General features: G+C 52.3%; 1 protein-coding gene and 1 long non-coding RNA gene across 2 annotated transcripts; one reads left to right on the top strand and one right to left on the bottom strand.

Moving 5' to 3' along the window:
* Nucleotides 1–481: 481 nt before the first annotated feature.
* On the top strand, nucleotides 482–12,817 carry LOC132511743 (uncharacterized). Its single transcript, XR_009537705.1, has 6 exons — nucleotides 482–559; nucleotides 8,188–8,345; nucleotides 10,437–10,587; nucleotides 11,415–11,545; nucleotides 11,964–12,084; nucleotides 12,309–12,817. It is a non-coding gene; the product is annotated as an uncharacterized LOC132511743 (long non-coding RNA).
* Nucleotides 3,884–20,633, bottom strand: FADS6 (fatty acid desaturase 6). The gene is made up of 7 exons (XM_060135232.1): nucleotides 20,386–20,633; nucleotides 19,561–19,727; nucleotides 10,121–10,301; nucleotides 8,660–8,847; nucleotides 7,049–7,228; nucleotides 6,229–6,459; nucleotides 3,884–4,942 (listed from the first exon to the last, which is right to left on the bottom strand). The coding sequence occupies exons 1-6, from the start codon at nucleotides 20,546–20,548 to the stop codon at nucleotides 6,310–6,312; spliced, it is 1,029 nt and encodes a 342-aa protein (XP_059991215.1). The 5' UTR covers nucleotides 20,549–20,633; the 3' UTR covers nucleotides 3,884–4,942; nucleotides 6,229–6,309.
* Nucleotides 20,634–23,067: the final 2,434 nt, after the last annotated feature.

Genomic DNA, 23,067 nt, shown 5'->3' with positions numbered 1-23,067 from the left:
GGCTCCGGCCCCGCCCTCGTCCTTCTTGAGACCCCGCCCACAATTGCGGCCCCGCCCCAAATCCCGCCTCCCACGCTCCAGGAAAGCACAGCGTGGCGGCTCCACCCCCACACACGAAAGAATCCCGCCGCCCTAATGAAAAGCCCGCCCCCCTGGTCCACCCCTTTCCGCTGAGGGCCCGCCCCCCAGGACTTCCGGGCCGTACGTGTCTCAATAAATTGCTCCGTAATCTTTACCCTCCCTCCAATTATCTGGAGCCTAGAGTTGGAGGAGAGCAAATCCCCATTGCTGTTTCAATCCCGCCTGAAAGAAGGAACCAATTAGAAAGGAGCTTACTTTACTTACCCCACCCCCGGAAGCTGTCGTCGCTTGCTGATGACGCGACGCCTGTCCCATTTGATAACGTACCCCGGCTCGTTTCCATCTCAGCCAATCACAAGCCAGGTTCAAGCGAGCCTCCCCGCTCATTGAGTAATAACCACAGAGTCCGGAAGTCTGGAAAAAGGGTCTCCAGGCAGGACTTCAGGCATTCCTTTCACCGGCGCCGGGCGTTACACAGGTTTGACCCCGATAAGATGCTGTCCAGGTTGGGCCAGGGAGAATTTTAAACCTTGGAGATCTTGTTGCTTAATCGTCCTCCCCTTTACAAAGGTGAGGGAACAGAGAGGAGCGTCTTGCCCTCTGTACCAAGGGCAGAGCCAGATCTCCCACCCTTGTCCAGCAGGCTGGAATAGGGTGAGGCGAATGAGCCAATGGCCTGGAGTACAAAATTTAAGGGGGCGCCAAAAACCTCAGTAATCAAAGTAATAATCTTGTAATGCAGTGTTTCAGAAGATCAAAATTAGGGCAAAAAAATCCACAAGAAACAAGATGTATTTTTTAATTTATTTTTTATACGGCAGGTTCTTATTAGTTATCTATTTTATACATATCAGTGTATATATGTCAATCCCAATCTCCCAATTCATCCCACCACCACCACTATCCCCCCCCTCCCCGACTTTCCCCCCTTGGTGTTTGTTCTCCACATCTGTGTCTCTATTTCTGCCTCGCAAACTGGTTCATCTACACCATTTTTCTAGATTGCACATACATGCGTTAATATACGATATTTGTTTTTCTCTTTCTGACTTACTTCACTCTGTATGACAGTGTCTAGGTCCATCCACGACTCTACAAATGACCCAATTTTGTTCCTTTTTATGGCTGAGTAATATTCCATTGTATATATGTATCACACCTTCTTTATCCATTCGTCTGTTAGTGGGCATTTAGGTTGCTTCCGTGACCTGGCTATTGTAAATAGTGCTGCAGTGAACGTTGGGGTGCATATGTCTTTTTGAATTATGGTTTTCTCTGGGTATATGCCCAGTAGTGGGATTGCTGGATCATAACGAGATGTATTTTTAAATGACAGGTCCGTAGTCACATCTGACCCAGTGATTCTGATGCTGCCTCCCCCACCCTTCCCCCAAGGGCCTTCTTGTGAAGCACATCCTTGGAGAAGCCTTTCCTGACCCATCCTCTCCCAAGCTGGGTTAGGGCCCCTTTTTGTCCCTGCAGCACTCCAGCCCATCATTACCTATTACACTGCTTTATCATTCTTTTTTTTTAATAAATTTTTAAATTTTTAATTATTTATTTATTTTTGGCTGCGTTGGGTCTTCGTCGCTGCACGCGGGCTTTCTTTAGTTGTGGCAAGCAGGGGCTACTATTCGTTGCGGTGCACGGGCTTCTCATTGCAGTGGCTTCTCTTGTTGCGGTGTACGGGCTCTAGGCACGTGGACTTCAGTAGTTGTGGCTCGCGGGCTCAGAAGTTGTGGCTCGCGGGCTCTAGAGCTCAGACTCAGTAGTTGTGGCGCACGGGCTTAGTTGCTCCGCGGCATGTGGGATCTTCCTGGACCAGGGCTCGAACCCGTGTCCCCTTCATTGGCAGGCGGATTCTTAACCACTGCACCACCAGGGAAGTCCCTATCATTCTTAAATTCTTTTTTTTATTGAAGTTGTCGACTAAAAGAAAAATGCACAACGTACACATCGTGAGTTCAGTTTTATTCCGGGACCTTACTGAAAACTGTAGCCTAGGAGACAGCCTCTCCGATTACTCTGAGAAACTACTCCAAAGAGGTGGGGGAGGAGCCAGGATATATATGAACTTTTTTTTGCTGGGAAAAACATGTAGTCAAGCAAAAAAAGAGTATTGCTCATCACAAAGAACAGACATCTCGAGTTAATGCTTTTACTGCTTTTCCATGTAAGATGCAAGAATATGGGGTCACTGAAATTTTTCCTTAGATATATAAATGAACTATCTAGGGACCAGTATATCCAAAGCACAGAATGCTTCCTGGTTTTCCCCATCCTGAATTCCCCTTTGGGATCATTGCCAGTGGGTGACTGCAGTAGCTAATGGCTTGATTCTTGTAGAACTGGAATGGCAGGCGACATTTTTTTCTTTACAAAGTACAATGAACAGAAAAGTGCACAAACCATAAGTGTACTATTTGATGAGTCACCACGAAATATAACCATGTAACCACCACTCAGATCAAGTAGAACATGGCCAGCACCCCCAGGAATTCCTTGTGCCCCTTCTAGTCACTTCCCCTCCCTGGTACTCAGAGGTAAATACTGCTCTGATTTCTAATAAGTCATTGTGTTTTGTGCTCATCCCACTAGACCAGGAGTAGGCAAACTACTGTTTGCAGCCCAAATCCTGCCCACCACCTGTTTTTGTATTTGTATTTTTTGTATTTGTATTTTTTTTGTATTTTTGTTTTGTATTTGTTTTGTATTTTGTAAGTTCATGGCTGTTACATTCTTAAATAGTTTTTCTAAAACTGTAAAGAATAATGTTCTGTGACATGTGAAAACTACGTAAAATAAAAAAAAAATTATTTTAAGGACCTCCCTGGCGGGCTAGTGGTTAGGACTCAGCGCTTCCACTGCCGGGGCCCGGGTTCGATCCTTGGTTGGGGAGCTAAGATCCTGCAAGCCTCGTGGCATGGCCAAAAATATATATATTATATTAGAACACAGTGATGCTTATTTCTTTACCTATTGTCTCTGGCTGTTTTTGCACTTTGACGGCACAGTTGAGTAGTTGTGACAGAGACCATATCATCCACAAAGCCCAAAATATTTACCATTTTGCCTTTTACTGAAAAAGTTTGTCAATTCCTGCACTAGACGGTAAGCTCCAGGAGATTGGGGCCCAATCTCATTCACTCTTTTATCCCCAGAGCTTTGCACAGTGCCTGGCACATAATGGATGTTCGTAAAGAGTTTGTCTTAATGATCCATTTATTAAGACGGGAGGAAGAGAAGGAGATTCAGGATCTGACACCCCAGCAAGCCCTATAGGGCTCCCTACCCAGAGGTAGTATGTCTGGTGGCTAAGAGCAGGAATTCTGGAGTTGGACACACCAGGTTTGAATCTTTCTTCCTCCACTTGCTAGCTATATGATATTGATAAGTTTAATCTCTTTAAGGCTTATCTTCACAATATATAACGTGAGGGGAAAATAGTACCAATTTCTTGTAAAGATTAAAGTTAGATAGCATAGGGGAAAATGTGCTGTAAGTTCTGAATTGATGTTAGCTATCATCATCATCATTGTAAACATCATCACCTCCGATACACCTCTGTTAATTAGACCATAGGTGTCTGCAGAGCCCTAGAGGGGCTTCATTCACTCCTGTCATCTCCCCTCATTTCTCGAGCCCCACGCAAACCCAGCCACAATCCCAGCGCAACAGAAAATCGAGCTTCAAAGTGATGGAGTGTTCTTGGGTGCTTCTTGTACAGCCAAGTCTGGTACCAGGGCCTCCAGCTGCAGCGCATTCCCCACTCAGGCCCAGATCAATAACAATGAGTCACTGATTGTATTAGGATGGTTTTATTTTTATTTTTTTAATAAATTTATTTATTTAGTTTTTGGCTGCATTGGGTCTTCGCTGCTGCACACAGGTTTTCTCTAGTTGCTGAGAGCTGAGGCTACTCTTTGTTGCGGTGCACAGGCTTCTCATTGCGGTGGCTTCTCTTGTTGCAGAGCACGGGCTCTAGGCGCGCGGGCTTCAGTAGTTGTGGCTCACGGGCTCTAGAGTGCAGGCTTAGTCGTTGTGGCGCACGGGCTTAGTTGCTCAGTGGCATGTGGGATCTTCCCAGACCAGGGCTCGAACCCGTGTCCCCTGCGTTGGCAGGTGGATTCTTAACCACTGCGCCACCAGGGAAGCGCTAGGATGGTTTTAATCATTAGCCAGGACTGTGCAATGGGGCCTTTTCTGATGTTGCATTTTTCTTGTGGAGAATAAGCAGTTTGATTAATCGCATTCCCAGTCCTTAAGGCCACGTCTGAGTCGCTAATGCATTTCAAAAGAGCAGCGATAACATATAGCAAAGCAGTAAGGGGGGGGGGGGTGCTGCCAAGCCTGCCTTGTTCCAAGAGGGCTGCTTGGATCCAAACCTCTGCTCTATCAGTCAGCCTCCCAGCAGGAAACAGACAGCGTGCTCAGAGGGGCTGACTGAAGAGAGTTTAATGAAGGAACTCTGTGCAGAGGTGTAGCAGGATGCAGGGTGTGGTGAAGTCCCTCCAGGGCTAGCAATAGCTGGAAGCCACTACCAGCCCAGGGCCGGAAGGAGCAAAAGGAGGCACTGTTTCAGAAGTAGTGAGAGCTGTAGCTGTAGGAGAGGGCGCCGGACAGGAGGTGTGGGCTTCGGGACAGGAGCACAGGGTGGAGGAGAAGGTAATGGCTCTGGACGGGCAAGTGGCAGCTGCCCAGCAGAGCCACCTAAGGCCACACCAGAGCTAGGTTCCCTAACAGGACCCGGCTTAGAGAATGCCTTCACCTGCCCTCTGACCCCTCAGCGCATCCCATTTGCTGGCATTTAGCCTCCCCATCTTCAGGGTCACCACACCCTTCACCTGGTCCAAGGACTTCACTGAAAAACAAGGCAATCGTGTGCTCAGAATAGACTTGCGTGTCCTCGACCAGAGATGATTTCTGCCCCCAGGGGACATTTGGCAGTGTCTGCAGACGTTTTTGATGGTCACAACTTGGGTTCCTGGAACCTAGTGGATAGAAGCTGGGGATGCTGCTAAACACCTACAGTGCACAGGACAGGCCCCCAGCGACGCGCTATCTGGCCAAAACGTCATGGTGCTGAGGTGAGAAACCGTATTTTAAACTAACTGCTCTGGCCTCCTGTCACAGGCTGGGCCTCCCTCTCTGTTCCTCCATCAGCCTCCAGCCGGGCCCTTCCTCCCACCCTCTAATCCAGCCTCCAGCCAGGGCAGCTCCCAGCCCTCTCGCCAATCAAGGCTGCGCGCTTTGGGCTGAATCTCAGTGGTGTCCCCAGTACCTGGACCTCTTCCTGCGGCTGGCACCAGTAGTTCTCTTATATTCCCATCTCGCTCCCAGGCTGCAGACCATCCTTTCACAGCCGAGCCGAGCCCTGGACCCCCAGCTCTTGTATCCGCACCCCCCACACACTCTCCTTCCCCTCCTTCCTCTCCTCTCTAAGGCCATCTGACCTCCAGACCCTGTTCCCGGAACCCCTCTCCAGCCTCAGCGACCCTCCCAGTAATTTCCTCTCTCTTCCAATTGAGAATTCTTCCACCCCTTGTAAACATCATGGAACAAAGCAGACTTCTAGAGCTAGCCAAGGTCACGCTCAAAGCTATTCATACCCTTTCTCCCCTTATTTCGCCGGGAGTGCCCTCCCCACAGAACACACACTCTGATCTCACAGATGCTGTGGGTCTTGGGAGCTGCTGAGCCAGTGTCTTGCACAGGCTTCCGGGCTGAAAGCTTAGGAAGGTCTCTGCCAAAGGTAACCTCTCCTTGTGGTCCCTGGGGAGAGGGCTCCATAGGGGCCAGAATCTCAAGGGCACAGGAAGCAGCAGTGGCCAAGTGTGGGGCTCCCTGGCACCAGGGAGCGGACCCTTCTCTCCCGGTGTCCCCGCCTAGCCCGCCCCCTCCATAGGGCCCCTCCTTACCCCCGTCCTGTAGCCCTACCAAGGCTCAGAGCGAGCAGGGGAGGAATCCGGCTGTTCAGTCCTGAGATGAAGTTGGCTGAGGTCCAGACTGACCGGAATGCCCAGCCACCTTTATTCCTTCCCTCCAGGTATTCCTCAAAACCCGGAAAAGCAAGCAGGGCAGGTGGCCCCCGGGCCCCCAGCATGAGCTCCCCGTCTCACTGCCCACCTCCAGGCAACCGAGCCGCACCCACTGGGCAAGGGCCCGCGCCCTCCCAGCCCCGGGGGTGGGCCCGGAAGGGAGAGCGGGGTGACTGCGCCGGCCCGCCCCTCACTGCAGCCCCACCAGCTCTGTGATGGGAGGGGTCTGCACCATGAGCTCCTCGTAGTGGCGGAGAAACAGCCGGAAGCGAGCCAGGTAGGAGTCCTCGTTGTACGGCAGCTGCTTCTCACGGAGGAACTGGGACACCACGGGCTTCACCTGCCAGAAGGTGGGCGGGAGGAGGGGCCGCTGAGCCGGGGCTGTGGGCAGGCCCATCACCACTGGGACCCTTCCTCTGCCCAGCCCCCGCTCCTGTCTGTTTTGTCCCATGATGCTCCGGAGGAGCTGAGGGGCTTGGAGAATTCCCGCCTCCCATTTCCAGCAGGCAAGGGAAAGGGAGGGCTTCTCCCCAGCACCCTTCTCTGGAGCTCCCGAATCTATGACAGTCCTCCTTTGCATAGGGGGATAAACCACAGCTCCTTTCACCAAACACCGACGGAGGGCCCAACATTTCAGATCCATTTCTTCATTTCATCCTCAAACCCTGTCAGCGTAAGCACTACTTAGTCCCATTTTACAGATGAGGAAGCCGAGGCTCAGAGACATTCAGTTAACTTGCCCAGAGCCACACGGCTAGTAAGAAAACCAGGTGTCTCTGGTCAGAAACCCACACTGCTGCCTGTACCCTGGACTGACCTTCCTGGGAACCTCTGACCAGGCCAGTTGGTTAGAGAACCCCGAAGGTGACTCCCCCTCCACCCTGAGACAGTTTCTTCATCCAAGCCCCCCCAGCCCGACCCTCATCTACCTTCAGGCACATGTTGTCGGAGAGCCTGGGGAAGAGGTGGTGCTCCACGTGGCAGCTGATGAGGGAGTGGCCGAACGCCCAGTCCAGCACGGGCAGCCGGGGCAGGTTAAGCACCCCCAGGCTCATCATGTGAATCCGTTGCGGCTTCTTGTCCCGGGAGAACATGGGCAGCCCGATGTGCTGTGACAGACACAAGGGTCACGCCCTGGGGCTGGGCCGGGCAGCCCTGTGCCTCCCCACCCTGCCTCAGGCATCCTCAGCTGGCATCCGGGGACCGTGGGTTCTGCCGCCTTCCTCACCTCCCACTCCAGCAGGACCCAGTAGAGGCGTGAGGAAGCTGAGGTCCTCCACCCAGCTGCGATGCGACCCTGTCTGTGCCCCTCGCGGAGTCTCGCCCGTCTCCGGGTCCCTCTCCCTATCTGTGCAATGAAGGGCTTGGCCTGGGTGCCTCTCGGATCTCGTGGTCCTCTAAGCCCACGACTGCCCACCGACGTCCCTCACGTCCCTGTGCCTGCATCCCAAAGAGACCCTTCTCTGCTTTTTTTCACCAAAATCCTGCTCATGGTTCAAGATCAAGTTTGCGCATCCTTGTGTATTTTTTCATTCAACAAGGATGTATAGGGCTTCCCTGGTGGCACAGTGGTTAAGAATCCGCCTGCCAATGCAGGGGACACGGGTTTGAGCCCTGGTCCGGGATGATCCCACATGCCGCGGAGCAACTAAGCCCGTGAGCCACAACTACTGAGCCCGCATGCCTAGAGCTCGTGCTACAACAAGAGAAGCCACCACAATGAGAAGCCGGTGCACCACAACAAAGAGTAGCCCCCTCTTGCCGCAACTAGAGAAAGCCTGTGCGCAGCAACGAGGACCCAACGCAGCCAAAAATAAATAAATAAATAAATGCATTTTTTAAAGAAAACAAAAAAACGAAGATGTATAAACGCCTGCTCTGCCAGGCACTGTCCTCGGTCTAGAGGATGTGGAAGTGAACGGGAGCTTCTGCTCTAGCAGGACAAGCAGATGGGACACAACTATGGGATTATGTCATGGGATTCAGTCATTAATGGCAGTGTGGTAAGTGCTGGGATGGTCATATGCAGGATGCTCTAACCTGGGGTCTTCACTTGTCCCGGGAGCAGGGAGGTGACCATCCCTGGAAATGGCCCAGAACTGAGTGCTGAGCTGCTGGCCTCCCATGAAGACCTTCGTCTCCAGCTCCTGCATCCGCCTGCCTCGACACGTGTGTGCTGGGACCTCTGCGATGGCCCTTGGGCTTATCACAGTAAGAGCCCTGGAGGTAGGAGCTGGGGTCCTATTCACTTGTGTCCCCACAGAGCTTAGTCTAGTAACCTACACATAGAAGCTTCTTAATAAATCTCTGATCTGTGTGTGAAGGGCAGCCGGTGTTGAAGAGAAGCTCCTTACCTGGGACCAAAACTCTCTGTGATGACCCACAGAGAGAAAGGAAGAGAGAGGGTGGGCAGGGGAGGTGGAGGGATGCTTCCTCAGGTGGCCTCTCTCTCCCCCCGGAACCTAGGGTCCAGCCTGCGCCAGGCACCCTGGAGAGTGATCCCTGTAGCCCCCCAGCACTCAGGGTAGGGGAGGCCTCACCTGGAAGATGTTGACATGAAGGTAAGGGTGGGCCAGCAGGGATCTGGTGATGAGCATGCAGACCAGGGCTGAGCTGGGGCTCTGGAAGCCAGACACATTCAGCAGCAGCCAATAGTGAGAATAAAGGCCCAGGGAAATCAGGCCAAGCGTCCGCAGGGCTGTCCCGAGCTCCACCTCTCTCAGCCGTTCTGCCAGAAGGGGCAAGAGATAGAGGGAGGAGGGGTCGGCGAGGTTCCGATCCAACGTGAGTTGGCTCCCTGGTGGCTCAATAGTGCAAACTAGGGTGACCTAGGTGTTCAGCTCATCCATACACAGCCCTGAAAAGTAGGTTCGCCCATTTTCTTTTCTTTTCTTTTTTCTTTTTTTTTTTTTGGCCGCGCAGCTTGCAGGATTCTTAGTTCCCTGACCAGGGATCAAACTCGGGCCCCAGCAGTGAAAGCACCGAGTCCTAACCACTGGGCCTCCAGGGAATTCCCTTTTGTATTTTTGTTGTTGTTGTTGTTCTCACCCATTTAATGGATGAGAAAACGGAGCATTAAGCAACCTGACCAAGGTCAGTCTGATAGTAAGTGGTGGCCTGGGACTTGAGCCCAGGTCTGGCTGTCCCCTCGCCCCTGCTCTTTCCACCGTATGATATTGCTCCTATGATACTAAAAATTATAACATGCAATAGAGTGTGAGGCATTTAGAAAGCATTTTTATATCTATGACCTCATTATGCTTTCACACCATCCTTTTTTTTTTTTTTTTAGAAAAAAAGATATTTAATAAACAATAACACAAGTGAATGTTTATAACATGATCAGGGATTATTAAATAGACAAGATGATGGTAAATGAGGCTTGTATATCCAATAGAAAGAGTAAATGTTATTCATTTATTTATTTAGGCATTTGATGCCTTCCCATGCAACTTTCTAGTCTTCTCAGAGTTTTTTAAATTTTTATTTTATTTTACTGTGGTAAGAACACTTAACATGAGATTTATCTACATGGGTTTTAAAGTGTGCGGTACAGTACTGTTGTCTCTGGGCACAGTGTTATATAGCAAATCTCTAGAATTTATTCATTTTGCAAAACTGAAACTTCATGCTCATTGAACAGGGACTTTCCACTTTCCCCTCCCCTCAGCCCCTGGTGCCACCATTCTATTCTTTGCTTCAATGAGTTTGACTACTTTAGATCCCTCATATAATAAGTGGAATTGTTTCACACCCTCTTTGAGGAGCAGGTAAGAACCTGAGGTTCAGAGAGGTTAGGTTACCTGCCTGTGGTCACCAGCCAGTAAGTGGCAGAGCCAGACTTGGCCCCAGGACCAAGGTTCTTTCCACCCTGCCTGGCTGTCTCAGAAAGTTTCTGTCTGGTCTTAACTCAGGGCTTCTCACTTCTTCCATGAAGCCAGGAGAGGAAGGAAGGAAAGGGGGAACCAGATCTTTGCAGGGCCCAGCCCTGGCATACTCACCGACAGCCACCAGTGGGGTTATGATGGGGATCAAGAGAGGAGCGAGGAACATGTAGACGTAGCGGTTGAGGCAAGGCAGCCTCCATGTGCTTGAGTCCCCCAGGCCCAGCACGTTGGTGTAGCCATGGTGCATCTTGACGTGTCCGTACTTGGCGTGCTCTGCAGTGAAGGACGTGCATACCTAGAGGAGGGAGGCAGAAAGGGCGCTGGGGTCTGTATCAGGCACAGGCGAGCAAAGCAGGATCTTCGGAGCCTTGAAAACACCCTCCCTCCCCAGACCACGCATTTCCAGGGCCTTCCTGCCTTCCACCCACAGCTCATCAGCCTTGAACATCAACTCTCAGGGATCCACGACCACAGAGTGGCAGCCAGTCAAAGCAACTGCGTCCACTTGGCGTGCAAATCAGTTGGCGTGCACAGCCCCCCGTGACTGCAGCCTGCAAGCCTGAGGATCGGACACACTGCAGGTAAAACTCCTGGCATGTGTTGCCATTTATTTTGTGAGGGTTTATCTTTGAAACGTCTGTACCTTCATAACACTGCTTTGCATTCGGGGCCCACAGCAGTGGGGGCAGGGGTGCAGGAGTGGCCTGGGGGCGAAGAAAGGCCATCTTCTGAACTGTCCATGAGGGTGCCCCGGTGAAGACCAAGAGTTCACTTCTTCCTAGGGGTGACTCTTACCTGGCGTGACCCACTGTGGGATTCTCTGAAGCTGGCAGTGAGCGGCAGCAGCTCAGACTCCAAGAGCAGTCATTCTGAATGTAAAAGAGGCGCTAAGGTGTTTCTTATGCAAATATATGCAAATGTACATGCAGCCATCAGCCTCTTCCAGTATTTTATCCAAGCCAGAAGATGTTGCTAATTTTATTGAAGATGCTGCCTGCCTGTTTCCAGGAGGACGTGAAGGGTTTCCCAATGCCAGTCACTGTGAGCCCCATACAGACAGCAGAACACACTCAGTTGAGTGTTCAGCATTCTGCACATTACACATGTAACTCATTAATCTTAAGCCTGGCAGGGTGTGGGGGGGTTATTATTATTATTATCAGTGCTGTTATTATTCACAGCTGACAGAAGCAGAAACTGAGATAGAGGCCACATGCCCACCCCAGCTCACTCAGCTAAGTAGGTGGCAGAAGTGGGATTTGAACCCTGGTTCCATCCAAGATAAGGCATAAAACCCCTGGGGTGAGTCACTGCAACAGAGCATGAACCCAGGCTTAGAGTCCAGGCAGAAGAGACAAAACCGCGAGAAGACAGATAAGGAACGACACTGTCTTCCCACTGTCTGCAGAGACTCTCTCCCTTGGAACGAAATGAAGCCGAAAAGTAGGATACGATGTCACAACAGCAGTTCCATAACAGACAGGGGAAGACAGTCAAAGCAACACAGTACGGGCCCCTCTCAAGGCAGAGGACGTGAAGGTAAATGCTGATTCAGCGGCGGTGTGGAGTTCACAAAAACAGGAGAGGCGCTTTGCTCCCAGATGATGGAACCCGCAGAGGGGTGGGTTTTATCTCTGGTTTCAGAACCTTGCAAAGGGACAGAACCTGGGGGAGGCTGCAGAAGGTGGGCAGGTAGCCTGTCAGTTAAAGTGATGTCTCTTCCAGGCCTGCTGGTCTGGAAGGACCTGCTGCTCAAGAGGGCCAGGCAGTTGGTTCAACAAAGGGGCCTCCGCCGGGGTCTGCCAGGACCTCCTCAGAGGCCAGCCTGCCTCTCTCCAAGGCCTGCAAGTGTGTTTTGAATCTCACGGTTCTGTAACCAGAAGAAGCGACTGTTTTTAACTGCTCCTTCCTCATACTTCTGCTCTGAGGGCCAATCCTGTCTGCTTCTTTCTTCAAGAAATGTCAGCTGAATGCAGCGATCTGCTCTCCCCTCTGGCCCAAGCTCCACATCTCCTCGCTGACCGCACTTTGAGTAGCAAGGCCAGAAACGACCTGGGGCCTGAACCCTACCAAGCCTGGTAAGAACTTGACCCTCAGGGGCCTGGTAGGGCCAGGTGCTCAGCCACGTGCCCAGACCTGGGAATGGGGTCCGGAGCGGGGATGGGCCACCTGTGTGGTCTGACGTAACACATGATTTGTGACTCAGCACAGGCTTCCAGAGTCTGTGTGCTTTGCCTTTTTATATAACTAAGAAGAGATCTGAGGCTGTTTCTGTGAGACTGGAATTCTCCCTCCCATCTAGATGTTCTTTCCAGAAGAAGAAGGAACGCGGTGGGTTTGGGAGAAGGAGAGATTGGACACGGACTGCGGTGTGTCTCACTTGCACCCATCAAGGGGCGGGAGGAGGTAGCCACGGGCCACAGATGATCCCGCCGCACAGGATTATTCACAGGTCTCACCCATGAGGATTTCCCATCCAGACCCAGAGAAAGTTCCAGAAGCTTCTTGATATTGCTACCCTCTGTACCCTCAGGAAGACTTAAGAGCCTAGACCTCTTAGCCGCACTCAGGCTCTGCAAGTGGCCAGAGTGTGTGCGGGGCGGATGTCGGTATGATGCCTCTGGACATCCCCTCTCAGCTAAAATCAGAGGCCCAGGCCTCTCATTCACTCATTGAGTTGTTTTTTCACTTAAGCATCCTCAGACCTCTGCCAGCAGCCAAAGGTCGTTATCTAATATTCTCCTCTTTTATCTTTTACACAAACAATACTTTGCAGGATTAAAAACCATCATTATAAGATTATGACACAAACTTGGGTTTCAAATAGGTCACTTTACTGGATTGGAAGGGGAGGGGCAGGAGGTGTGGCCACTGGGGGAGGTGAGGAGTGGGCGGAGGAGGAGGCATCAACACAAGGGCCAAGCTTCCAGCTCAAGGCCCGGCGCAGGGTGGGGTCACTCCAGAGATGGGGCAGGAGAAGAGGGCCACAGGCATGGACCAGCTGAGAAAGAGGGGCTGGGGGTCGTCACAGCGGCAGCATCCCTCAGGCAGGAGGGACTCCAGGTTGGAGTCTGCCCAGCTTCCATCCCTCCCTCCAGACCCTCTCTCACTGATCCCAGGGCTGAGCAACCCCTTCACACTGGCTTCAGAGTTTGCGGGGTCGTGGGGTGCTTCTGAGGCTCCACAGGCCTCAGCGATTGGTTGGTCAGATAAAGTATAGGGCACCCACATAAATTAGAATCTCAGATAAACAACCAATCATTTTTTATAGACATATATCCCAAACACTGCCTGCATTTCTTGTTTATCTGAAGACTAAAGTTCACTGGGCATCCTGGATTTTTTTTTTTTTTTTTGACTGTGTTGGGTCTTCATGGCTGTGCACGGGCTTTATGTAGTTGTGGCGAATGGGGGCTACTCTTTGTTGAGGTGCACGGGCTTCTCATGTGGTGGCTTCTCTTTGTTGCACAGCATGGGCTGTAGGCGCACAGGCTTCAGTAGTTGTGGCTCGCGGGCTCAGTAGTTGTGGCTCGCGGGCTCAGTAGTTGTAGCTCGTGGGCACAGTAGTTGTGGCTCGCGGGCTCTAGAGCACAGGCTCGGTAGTTGTGGTGCATGGGCTTAGTTGCTCCACAGCATGTGGGATCTTCCCGGCCCAGGGCTCTAACCCATGGTCCCCTGCATCGGCCAGCGGATTCTTAACCACTGCGCCACCAGGGAAGTCCCGCATCTTGGATTTTTATTTGCTACATCTGGCAGCCCTACTCAGTGAGAACACAAGTCCCTGAGCGCGAGTCCTCGGGTACCACGCGGGCTCTCCCGCTAACAGTGATGTGTTAGCACCTTCGGATAACAGAGGGGCCGCAGTGAGGGCGGAAGCCAGAGGAGCCTGGAGTGCCTCATCCTGCTGGGAGCGGCCTGGATGTGGTCGGGTCTGATCCTATCAAGCGGCTCTCATGAAATTCTTTCCCTTTTCAGGCCTCGTCCCTAGAAGCTCCCAGCTCCTCTGCTTGGCCCATGGGCCTCCTTTTCCCCTTTTCTCCAGAGTCCCCATGAGATTCTACTGACTCCAGGTTTCTGTGGGTCCCTCATGCACTATGCTCTTCCCAGATCCATGCCTTTATCTGTACCTCTGCTCAGCCTGCAGCCACCTTCCTGCTTCTGGGCCTGGGATCAGGAGCCCTGTCCTGGCAGTGTCTCCTCTGGACACTCTCACCAGGGGTTCTCGGCACTATTGACATTTGGGACCAACACTGTCTCAGCCCCCAAAGCTCCGCAGCAAACCCAGCCTCCCTCCAATCTCCCCTCCCAACTGGGCAGGCACTGGGCCCCTGGGAGCAGCCCCACCCTTTTCTCTCCAAGCCCCTCCCCCAGGGACACTCCTCAGACTAAGTGCTGCCCCCCACAGACGACCACCTGATCTGCTCCTGGGTCCTTGGCCTCTGGGGGCCAGTGGGCAAGCCCACCCAGAAGCAGGCTTTTAGAGACCCTCAGGAGTTGGCATCACCACAAGAACCCTTAAAAGTACATTTTGCAAATCTGCACATGTGATAAAATGGCACAAACACACACACATACACCAATGTCAACGTCCTGGGTTTGCTGTTGAATGACATTTACATAAATGGAACTATTGGGGGAAACTGGGTGAGGGATCCACTGGACCTCTGTCCTCTCTGATCTATTTTTGCAATGTCCTATGAATCTATAATTTTTTCAAAAATAAAAAGGTTTTATTTTTTTTTAAGTATATTTTGTACTGCAGATCTGAGTTTGCCTGCTAAATAATTCTTTTAATTAAAAAACTTAAAAATCACAGCGGTGCAAACTCAGATTACCACCTCTCGGGGGGCGGGAGGGGCCAAACAAAGATTAGAGGCAGCCCAGAGGATAAGAGCCACCCTGAATTCGTGGCAAGGGAGCGTTCGAGCATCATGACTAGGCTGGGGGTTCTCGGCTTTGTTTCCACCACCACCACACGGGACTGGAACGAAGGTGACCGCGTTTCCCTGGGTGACACCCCTCCCCCAGGGCAGAGCTGGCCTGTGCTCTCTGTGGACCATCTGTGACTCCACCCCCGTAGCACAAAGCTGACTTCAGAAGGAGGGTTTGAAGTTGAGACACAGTGGAGCTTAGTAACTGGTACAGCCTGTTCCCTCCTACTCAGGGGAACATCTTGATAGTGAGTGACTTGCAAGGGAGTCCCTAAAGCCCTCTTGACTGCAGGAGTTAATCTTTCCCAACTAAAAATAGAGTTGTCATATGATCCTGCAATCCCATTCCTGGGCATGTGTCTGGAGAAAACTATAATTCGAAAAGATACATGCACTCCAATGTTCATTGCAGCACTATTTACAATAGTCAAAACAGGGTAGCAACCTAAATGCCCAGTGACACATGAATGGATAAAGAAGATGTGGTATATATATACTATGAAATACTACTCAGCCATAAAAAAGAATGAAATAATGCCATTTGCAGCTACATGGATGGACCTAGAGATTATCATACTAAGTGAAGTAAGTCAGAACGAGAAAAAAATAACCATATGATATCATTTATATGTAGAATCTAAAATATGACACAAATGAACTTATCTGCGAAACAGAAACAGACTCACAGACATAGAGGACAGACTTGTGGTTGCCAAGGGGGAGGGGGGAATGAGGGAAGGATAGATTGGGAGTTAGGGATTAACAGATGCAAACTATTATACATAGCATGGATAAACAACAAGGTCCTACTGTATAGCACTGGGAACTGTATCCAATATCCTGTGATAAACCAGAATGGAAAAGAATATGAAAAAGAATCTGTGTGTGTGTACATATATATATATATATGGAAAACTGAATCACTTTGCTGTATAATAGAAATTAACATTGTATATCAACTATACTTCAATAAAATAAATTAAAAAAAAATCTTTCCCAAGCTTCAGTACTTAAAACATGGGGGCCTGCCCGCCCCAGCCTGCCCCCCACATTCCTGTGGCCTTTGACTGGCAGTCCCCAAGGATATGACTGACAGTCCCCGAGAATATAACTAGTAGTCCCTATGACATAGCCCAGGCCAGGGTGATCAGTGGGCAAGGTAGAGAGTCAGAAGTACACTAGTAGGGGAAATGGAACATTCTGGTGTAGACTGGAAATGGGTCCAGAGGGAAGTTCATCCTGGTGTGGGTGAACTTCCTGGTGTATGATTTGGGATACTTTTGCAGAGAAACAACAGCAACCTGGATGTCAGCCACCCCGTCCATCCTGCCAGCTCCTCCCCTCAGATCTGATGGGTCACAGTGACCTGTCTCACCCCCAGCCCTTGACAGCAGACCTTCAGACAAACCAGGCAAAAGCTGGCTGCCCCAGGAAAGCCAGTGACATTCAGCTGACACCTGAGGCTGCAACTAGCGGACTAGATTCTTCTATAGTGATGCTGCCTCCTGAGGGTCACGGTTTGGGAAAAGCACAGGCAGCCAACAAGAGGAGGATTACAGGGAGACAACAGGACGTGGCAGACAGGGAGAGCCAGGGATCCAAGAGGGTCCCAGGTCGTCCGCTGAGATGCTGCATGTCGCGAGCTGGTCCTTTGCGTGATGCAAAGGACAGGTGGTGGTCCAGGGCCTGAACAAACAGCCCCCTCAACACACACACACACACACACACACACACACACACACGTCCACTGAGCTTTGCATAAGTTGGTCAACCCTTCAGTTAAAAATAAACCGCTAACAGAGAAAACAAAACAAATAACAACAAAAATCACTAACCCTGGGACGAGCCTGGTGGTCCGGTGGGTAAGACCCCGCGCTCCCAATGCAGGGGGCCTGGGTTCAATCCCTGGTCGGGGAACTAGATCCTGCATGCTGCAACTAAGAGTCCGCATGCTTCAACTAAGATCCCGAGTGCCACAACTAAGACCCCGTGCAGCCTAAATAAATAAATAAATAAATTTTTCTTTTAAATTACTAACCCTTTCTTTGCAGTTGACTGTGTTCCCTCCAGAGGAAAAAAAAAAAAAAGAAACTTGTTACTTCGAAGCAAACATTGAAGAGTCAGGCCCAAACCCTAAATGAAGATCTAGGATGTCTCGTTTAATCCTCATGCTGGAGGGAGGGAGACGCAAGAGGGAAGACATATGGGAACATATGTTTATGTATGACTGATTCACTTTGTTGTAAAGCAGAAACTAACACACCATTGTAAAGCAATTATACCCAAATAAAGATGTTAAAAATAAAAAAAATAAAAATGATAATAATCCTCATGCTGGCTTCATGAGGGAGGAAACATTATTCTCATTTATTAGGTGAGGAAACTAACACTTAGATGCTGGTCCAAAGTCAGCCACCGTGTCCAAAGTGCCCCTGACGCTGTCCCCTGCCTGGCGGACAAGACCCAGGACTCCACTCGCCCCGCCATGCCATGGGCTGAGGAGGTGGAGCCACCCCTCCTTCTCACTGGGAGCTGGATCTTCCCCAGAGGGTGGCCAGGGCCATGCCTTGATGGGGGCGTGGAAGAGTGGAGGCCTCCCACTCAGGTTGGCCATCTGAGAAATCTGTGACCTGCCCACAGCTGATTGCAGCATAACAGCCTCTGTCACAACACGGGGGTGGCAGCCAAGCCCCCCCCACCATGGGGGGGCTCACCCACCTCTAGGCTGTGACCCTCCAGCAGCTGGCTTTTCCCTGGACCTTGTCCCCCCTCACCTGCAGGGTCATCATCAACAAATATTGAGTTCAGCCCTGTGCCAGGCGCTAAAGGGGCAAGGAGGCAAAGATGAGGCCACTGCCCTGGGTCCCAGGGGACAAGAGGAGGTGCAGCCACCAGGCTGCCTGGGTCTTTCAGGGTGGGCCACGCGCTCTGGTTTGCCTGGAGCCCTCCTGCTGGGGAGCCTGGGAAGACTCCTCCTTCTTAGCTGCCCCCAGGCCCCCGGGACTCAGCACAGCTTTGTCAAATCCACACAGAGCTAACCCTCCCTCTCGTGTCCCATGTGACTGCCTAACATGCCCGGTTCCTCCCCTGCCTGTGATGACAAACTCAGGGGGCATCTGACCCTGGCTCCACGGTTGGGCCTGCACCTTAGAGTCTGGCTGGGACCAGTGCCCAGGGGTCCCCGGGAAGGAGAGTGTCTTGAAATGGACCCTGAGGACCCATTGGTTCCCCCTTGTCCTTGGCACTTTAGAAATGTGTGCAAGGGACTTCCCTGGTGGTTCAGTGGCTAAGACTCCAAGCTCCCAATGCAGGGGGCCTGGGTTCAGTCCCTGGTCAGGGAACTAGATCCCACACGCCGCAACTAATAGGAGTTCCCATGCCTCAACTAAAAAAAAAAAAGATCCTGCAAGCGGCAACTAAGACCCGTGCAGCCAAGTAAATAAATAAATACTAAAAAAAAAAAAAAAAAAGAAAAGAAAAGAGAAAGAAATGTGTGCAGGTGGAAGAGATGGGTTTGGGGAAAATGAGGGCAATGGAGAGTTCTGGGTAGGAAATGCTTCCTCTCACCCAACCAATGCAGTATAATTTTATAAAACGTCGTGTGTGTGTATGTGTGTGTGCGTGTGTATGTACAGTTACGTAGAGTTTTATAAAGTTATATAACTTTATTAAAAGTTAATAACTGAGGGACTTCCCTGGCAGTCCAGTGGTTAAGACTCCACACTTCCACTGCAGGGGGCACGGGTTCGATCCCTACTCGGGGAACTAAGATCCCGCATGCCACAAGACGCGGCCAATAAATAAATAAAAGCTCTTTTAAAAAGTTAATAATTGAGTTAATTGGTCATGGTAACCAGTTCCTGGCAAAAAAGGGCTGTTTCTGGTACCAGCTTTCATATTAGTTCATAAGGGACCTGGGTGGCCACGGGAGAGGCTGCCTGGAAAGGAGGGAAGGGGCTCTCAGAAGAACTGGAAGGCCTGACACCAGTCCAGAGAGAAGGGCAACCTGGCCAGAAACCTTTGCCTTCCTGACCGTGCCCATAGGTTGAGGTAGCATGGGGAGGCAGTGGAAGCAGGGAGCCCAAGGGTCAGGAAAGAGGAGGCGCCTTCCTGGTACAGCCCTGGGGAAACAGGGGGCTTCTAGGATGGCTTGGCCACTGTCAGGTGTCCTGAGATGGCAGAGCTGGGGTGCTGTGACACCAGTCCCCTGCTTCCCTGCCCTTTGGTCTGTGGTTCACATCCTAAACTCTGATTGCAAAACCAGGAGGCCCCGAAGGTGTAGCCAGGACCTACCAACCACAGGCATCCTGGTGGGAGGAGGAAGCTCTACCACCCTTGGCCCAGGGCTGCAGAGAGGCGAGCCGGTGCCCCCAGGAGAAACGGGTGCTCAGACCACATCGGCTGCCACAGTTAAATACTCATCATTCCTCATGCAGCCCTCTACCCTCTCAAGGGCTTGGGGACGTGCACACACACAGATACACACCCACCATAGTGAAGGCTGCACACTTGGGCCCACAGACCACAGCTGCAGCTGCCGGCCCTCGAGGGCACACACAGCTGCACACACCTAGATTCTCACACACAGTACCAGCAGCTGCTCCCACCCAGTCCCAGGCTCACCTCCACAAAGAAAAGCACCCAGATCTTGCTCCAGCGTTTGGACTCGGTGAGGGCACCATGAGTGGCAAGGTGGCTGCCCTTGACAGTGAGCGTGTAGTGGCACACACCCAGGATGGTGACGCCCAGGGCAAAGACCAGGAGATTCTCAGAGCGCAGGCACAGGAACCCTGCATGGAGAAGGGAGAATTGGTGTTAAGGGGAGCGGTAAGGGCAGGGCCTTTCTCTGGTTCTTGGAGATCTGGGCCCAAACAACCCAGCCCGCATCCCTGGGAGCCCAGGCCAACGCGGGCCCAGTCCTGAGGACTGCCACAGACAGCGGTGAGGCAGGTCCCATGATGGCCTGAGGGGCATGGGTTGGCTCTCTCTACCGGATTTGGGACAAAACAGCCCCACTCACTCACCAAGGAGACGCTGGGAGTCTTGATTCTGCGCCCCAGCCAGAGGAGTGATGGTGTGGAGGGCATGGTGGGGGGTCCAGGCCAGAAGTGCAGGGAACGCTCCCATCCTCCCTCTCACTCCCCTCACCCCATCCCTGGTGTCCCCTTGGAGCACCCTCTCCTTCCCCAGGCCACCTCATGCTTCCCTGCCTCTCCTTGACTCGGCTCAACTTTCTCCTCCACTGCCCTTCGCGCCATCAGGGCTCCTCTGGGGACACAGGCAGGACACCCCAACTAGACTTTCGGGGTTGACCCTCTGTCCCGGGGTCCCGGGCACGCGCCGTCTACCCCACCCCGCCGCCCCCCAGCCCTCTCCGTCTCCCTCCCCCGCCTCCCACCGCCCCCATCCCAGCCGGGCCCCTGATCGCCCTGGCCCCGTGTCCCTCACCGGGTGGCAAGGCGAGGAGGCTGAGCGCGAGGATGGCGCAGTCCACGCCGTGGCGCTCCCACCACGAGCTCACCCTCACCACGTCCTGGACCCGCACCTCCAGCTCGCCCAGCAGCGACTCGGCCCCGCCGCTCGCACGGAGCTCGCCCCGCGCCGGTTCCATGGGCTCCGCGCGGCGGGCTCGGCGCCCGCGGAGGACTCGGAAGACCCGGAGCGGCTGCGGCGCCGGGCGGGCTAAGCACAGAGCGCGAGCCGGGGCGGGTCGGGGCGGAGTCACGCGCGCGGCTGGGATCCCCGCCCCCCGGTAAGGGCGCGTGCCGGGCGCCAGGGCTCCTGCTGCCGAGCGCGGCGGCGACCCGGCCCGGGGCCACCCTCCCGGCGGGCAGGACCAGAATCGCCGCAGGACGAGCGCGCAGATGTGCGGGGGTGGGGAGGCCATCCGGAGGCAGAAGCAGCTCGCGGTCCAGCGGCCCCGGCGGAGGCGGGGCGGGGGCACAGAGACCCCAGGGGAGACCCCCAAGGGCCTTCCCTGATTGCCTGATCTCAAATAACTCCCTCGCGTTCTCCCGGACCCCGCACCCCGCTCGGGTTTGTGGTACCATTTTTATCCCATAGCTTAAGTATTTTTCTCAGTAGCACTTAGCGGACTCTCCCACACAAGACACGGACATTTGTTCCTTGTTTCCACGGACAGACTGGGCGCTGGTGCCGACAGGCCTCACTTTGCCGATTTTGCTCAAGCTGTATCTTCAGTACCTTAAACAGTGCACGAAAATATTTTTGAATTCATGGGACAGAAAATTCGAGGCCTCACTCTACCCAGACCAGTGGGGGAGTGGGGGCACCCCTTTGAATCCGGCTTTAGCAGCGGTGACCCATGGAGGGTTGGCTTCCCAGCCCAGTGGCTTTGGGGGTGAGAAGGGATAACTATAGGGAAAAAACGTTCAGAGCGCAGCATTCCAGGTGGGGTCCCTCTGCAGTGCCGCTCACTCGGGGGCGGTGCCCGGGTCTGAAAGCCAAGGCAAACAGCACCCGTCCTAGCCCTTCCCATCAGCTCAGGCCCCAACCCAGCGCTGCTGGAGGTCGGCCTTGGCCCCAGGAGCACAAGCCACTGTGTTCTGCAAACACCCTTCTCGGCTCCTGAGGGTCCTTTCTCCTTTTTCTTTTTTAACTTTCCCCCTGGTTTTGTACTGAAGTCCCTTTAAAAATCAGGTCTGGGATGGTGAGGACAGCAGCACTGGCCTCAGGAGACCTTTGGAGAGGGGGAGGGGGAGGGGAGGGGGAAGAGGGGAAGGTGGCAGGAGGGAAGAGATGGAGGAGAAGTCTATGAAAGAGGGTCAGGTACACTTAAGACTGATTCCTCGGTCTTCCTTGGCGTTTTCCTTCACTACTTCTTATGAGTTTATCCCTCCAGTTTTTTATAAAAGGGCAAGATTTCTTTACCAGGTTGCTATTCAAAAGGGCTTACGATTTAATAGGCCAGTTCTCACCACACACACACGTCTGACTCCGTACAGTTTACCACTGACTTCCAGGTACTTATTAGGTTTGGTGTATCCCCCACAACTCTGTGAGGATGACGTCATCCCCATTTAATTGATGGGGGCCCGGATCTGCCCACAGTCACCCCACAGTTATTAAATGGCAAAACCAGCACTCAAATCCAGGAAGTCTCTAAATCCAATCACCCTTTGTTTTTATCAGAGATTCTTCCTTCTCAAACATACTAGCATTTTCAGGGAGGGGATACCTACAATTTTTTTTTAATTAATTAATTTTATTTATTTATTTTTGGCTGCACTGGGTCTTTGTTGCTGTGTGCGGGCTTTCTCTAGTTGTGGCGAGCAGGGGCTACTCTTCGTTGCTGTGTGCAGCCTTCTCATTGTGCTGGCTTCTCTTGTTGCGGAGCACGGACTCTAGGAGCACGGGCTTCAGTAGTTGTAGTGTGCAGGCTTGGTAGTTGTGGCACATGGGCTCAGTAGTTGTGGCACACAGGCTTAGTTGCTCCACTAAGCAACTAAGGCATGTGCGATCTTCCTGGACCAGGGCTAGAACCCGTGTTCCCTGCACTGGCAGACGGATTCTTAACCACTGCGCCACCAGGGAAGCCCGATACCTACAATTTTTAAAAGGATATTTGATATTAACGTGCAACATTGTAATTCTATAAGGGCGAAATTCTACTGCTTTCATTCTATAGACTGGGGAACTTCCTGGTATCAGGAAGCCCCTCTCCAGGCCTGGGCTGCCCTCTGGACCTCTAAGTGGTGCTGGAAGGAGGCAAATGCTGTGTCGAACAGGAGCAGAGGTGGACGAGTATTAGAGGAGCTCAGAGGAGCAAAGAATCCCCATGGGCTGGGGCTGACTGGTAGCCTCCTTGGAGAGAAGCAGACTTAATTTAGAGCAGAGTTAAAACAAGAGGGTACTTTGGGTGTGGATGGCAGGGGAAGGGGCTGTGGGTTGGGAGATGGGGGGAAAAACAAAAATCCGAAAGACTTGAATAGACAGTTCACCAAAGAAAATGTACAAATGGCCAATAAACCCATGAAAAGAGGCTCCATGTCATTAGTCCCTAGGGAAATGCAAATTAAAATCCGAATGAGAAAGCCCTTCAGACAGCGAGTATGGCTGGAAATAAATAGCGGGGCAGCGCTAAGCATTGGCAAGGGGATGTGGGGTAAC

Source organism: Lagenorhynchus albirostris, chromosome 20, assembly GCF_949774975.1.
Source record: "Lagenorhynchus albirostris chromosome 20, mLagAlb1.1, whole genome shotgun sequence".
NCBI lineage: Eukaryota > Metazoa > Chordata > Mammalia > Artiodactyla > Delphinidae > Lagenorhynchus > Lagenorhynchus albirostris.
Note: the sequence above shows the minus strand (reverse complement) of the source record. Positions and strands in the feature narration are given on the sequence as shown.

Coding starts and splice junctions, on each gene's coding strand:
- FADS6 (XM_060135232.1), bottom strand. CDS start 20,548: ATGGAACCGGCGCGGGGCGAGCTCCGTGCGAGCGGCGGGGCCGAGTCG. Junction 19,728..20,385: donor CCTCCTCGCCTTGCCACCCG/GTGAGGGACACG, acceptor TTCTCCATGCAG/GGTTCCTGTGCCTGCGCTCT. Junction 7,229..8,659: donor TTCATGTCAACATCTTCCAG/GTGAGGCCTCCC, acceptor TGTCTGTCACAG/CACATCGGGCTGCCCATGTT.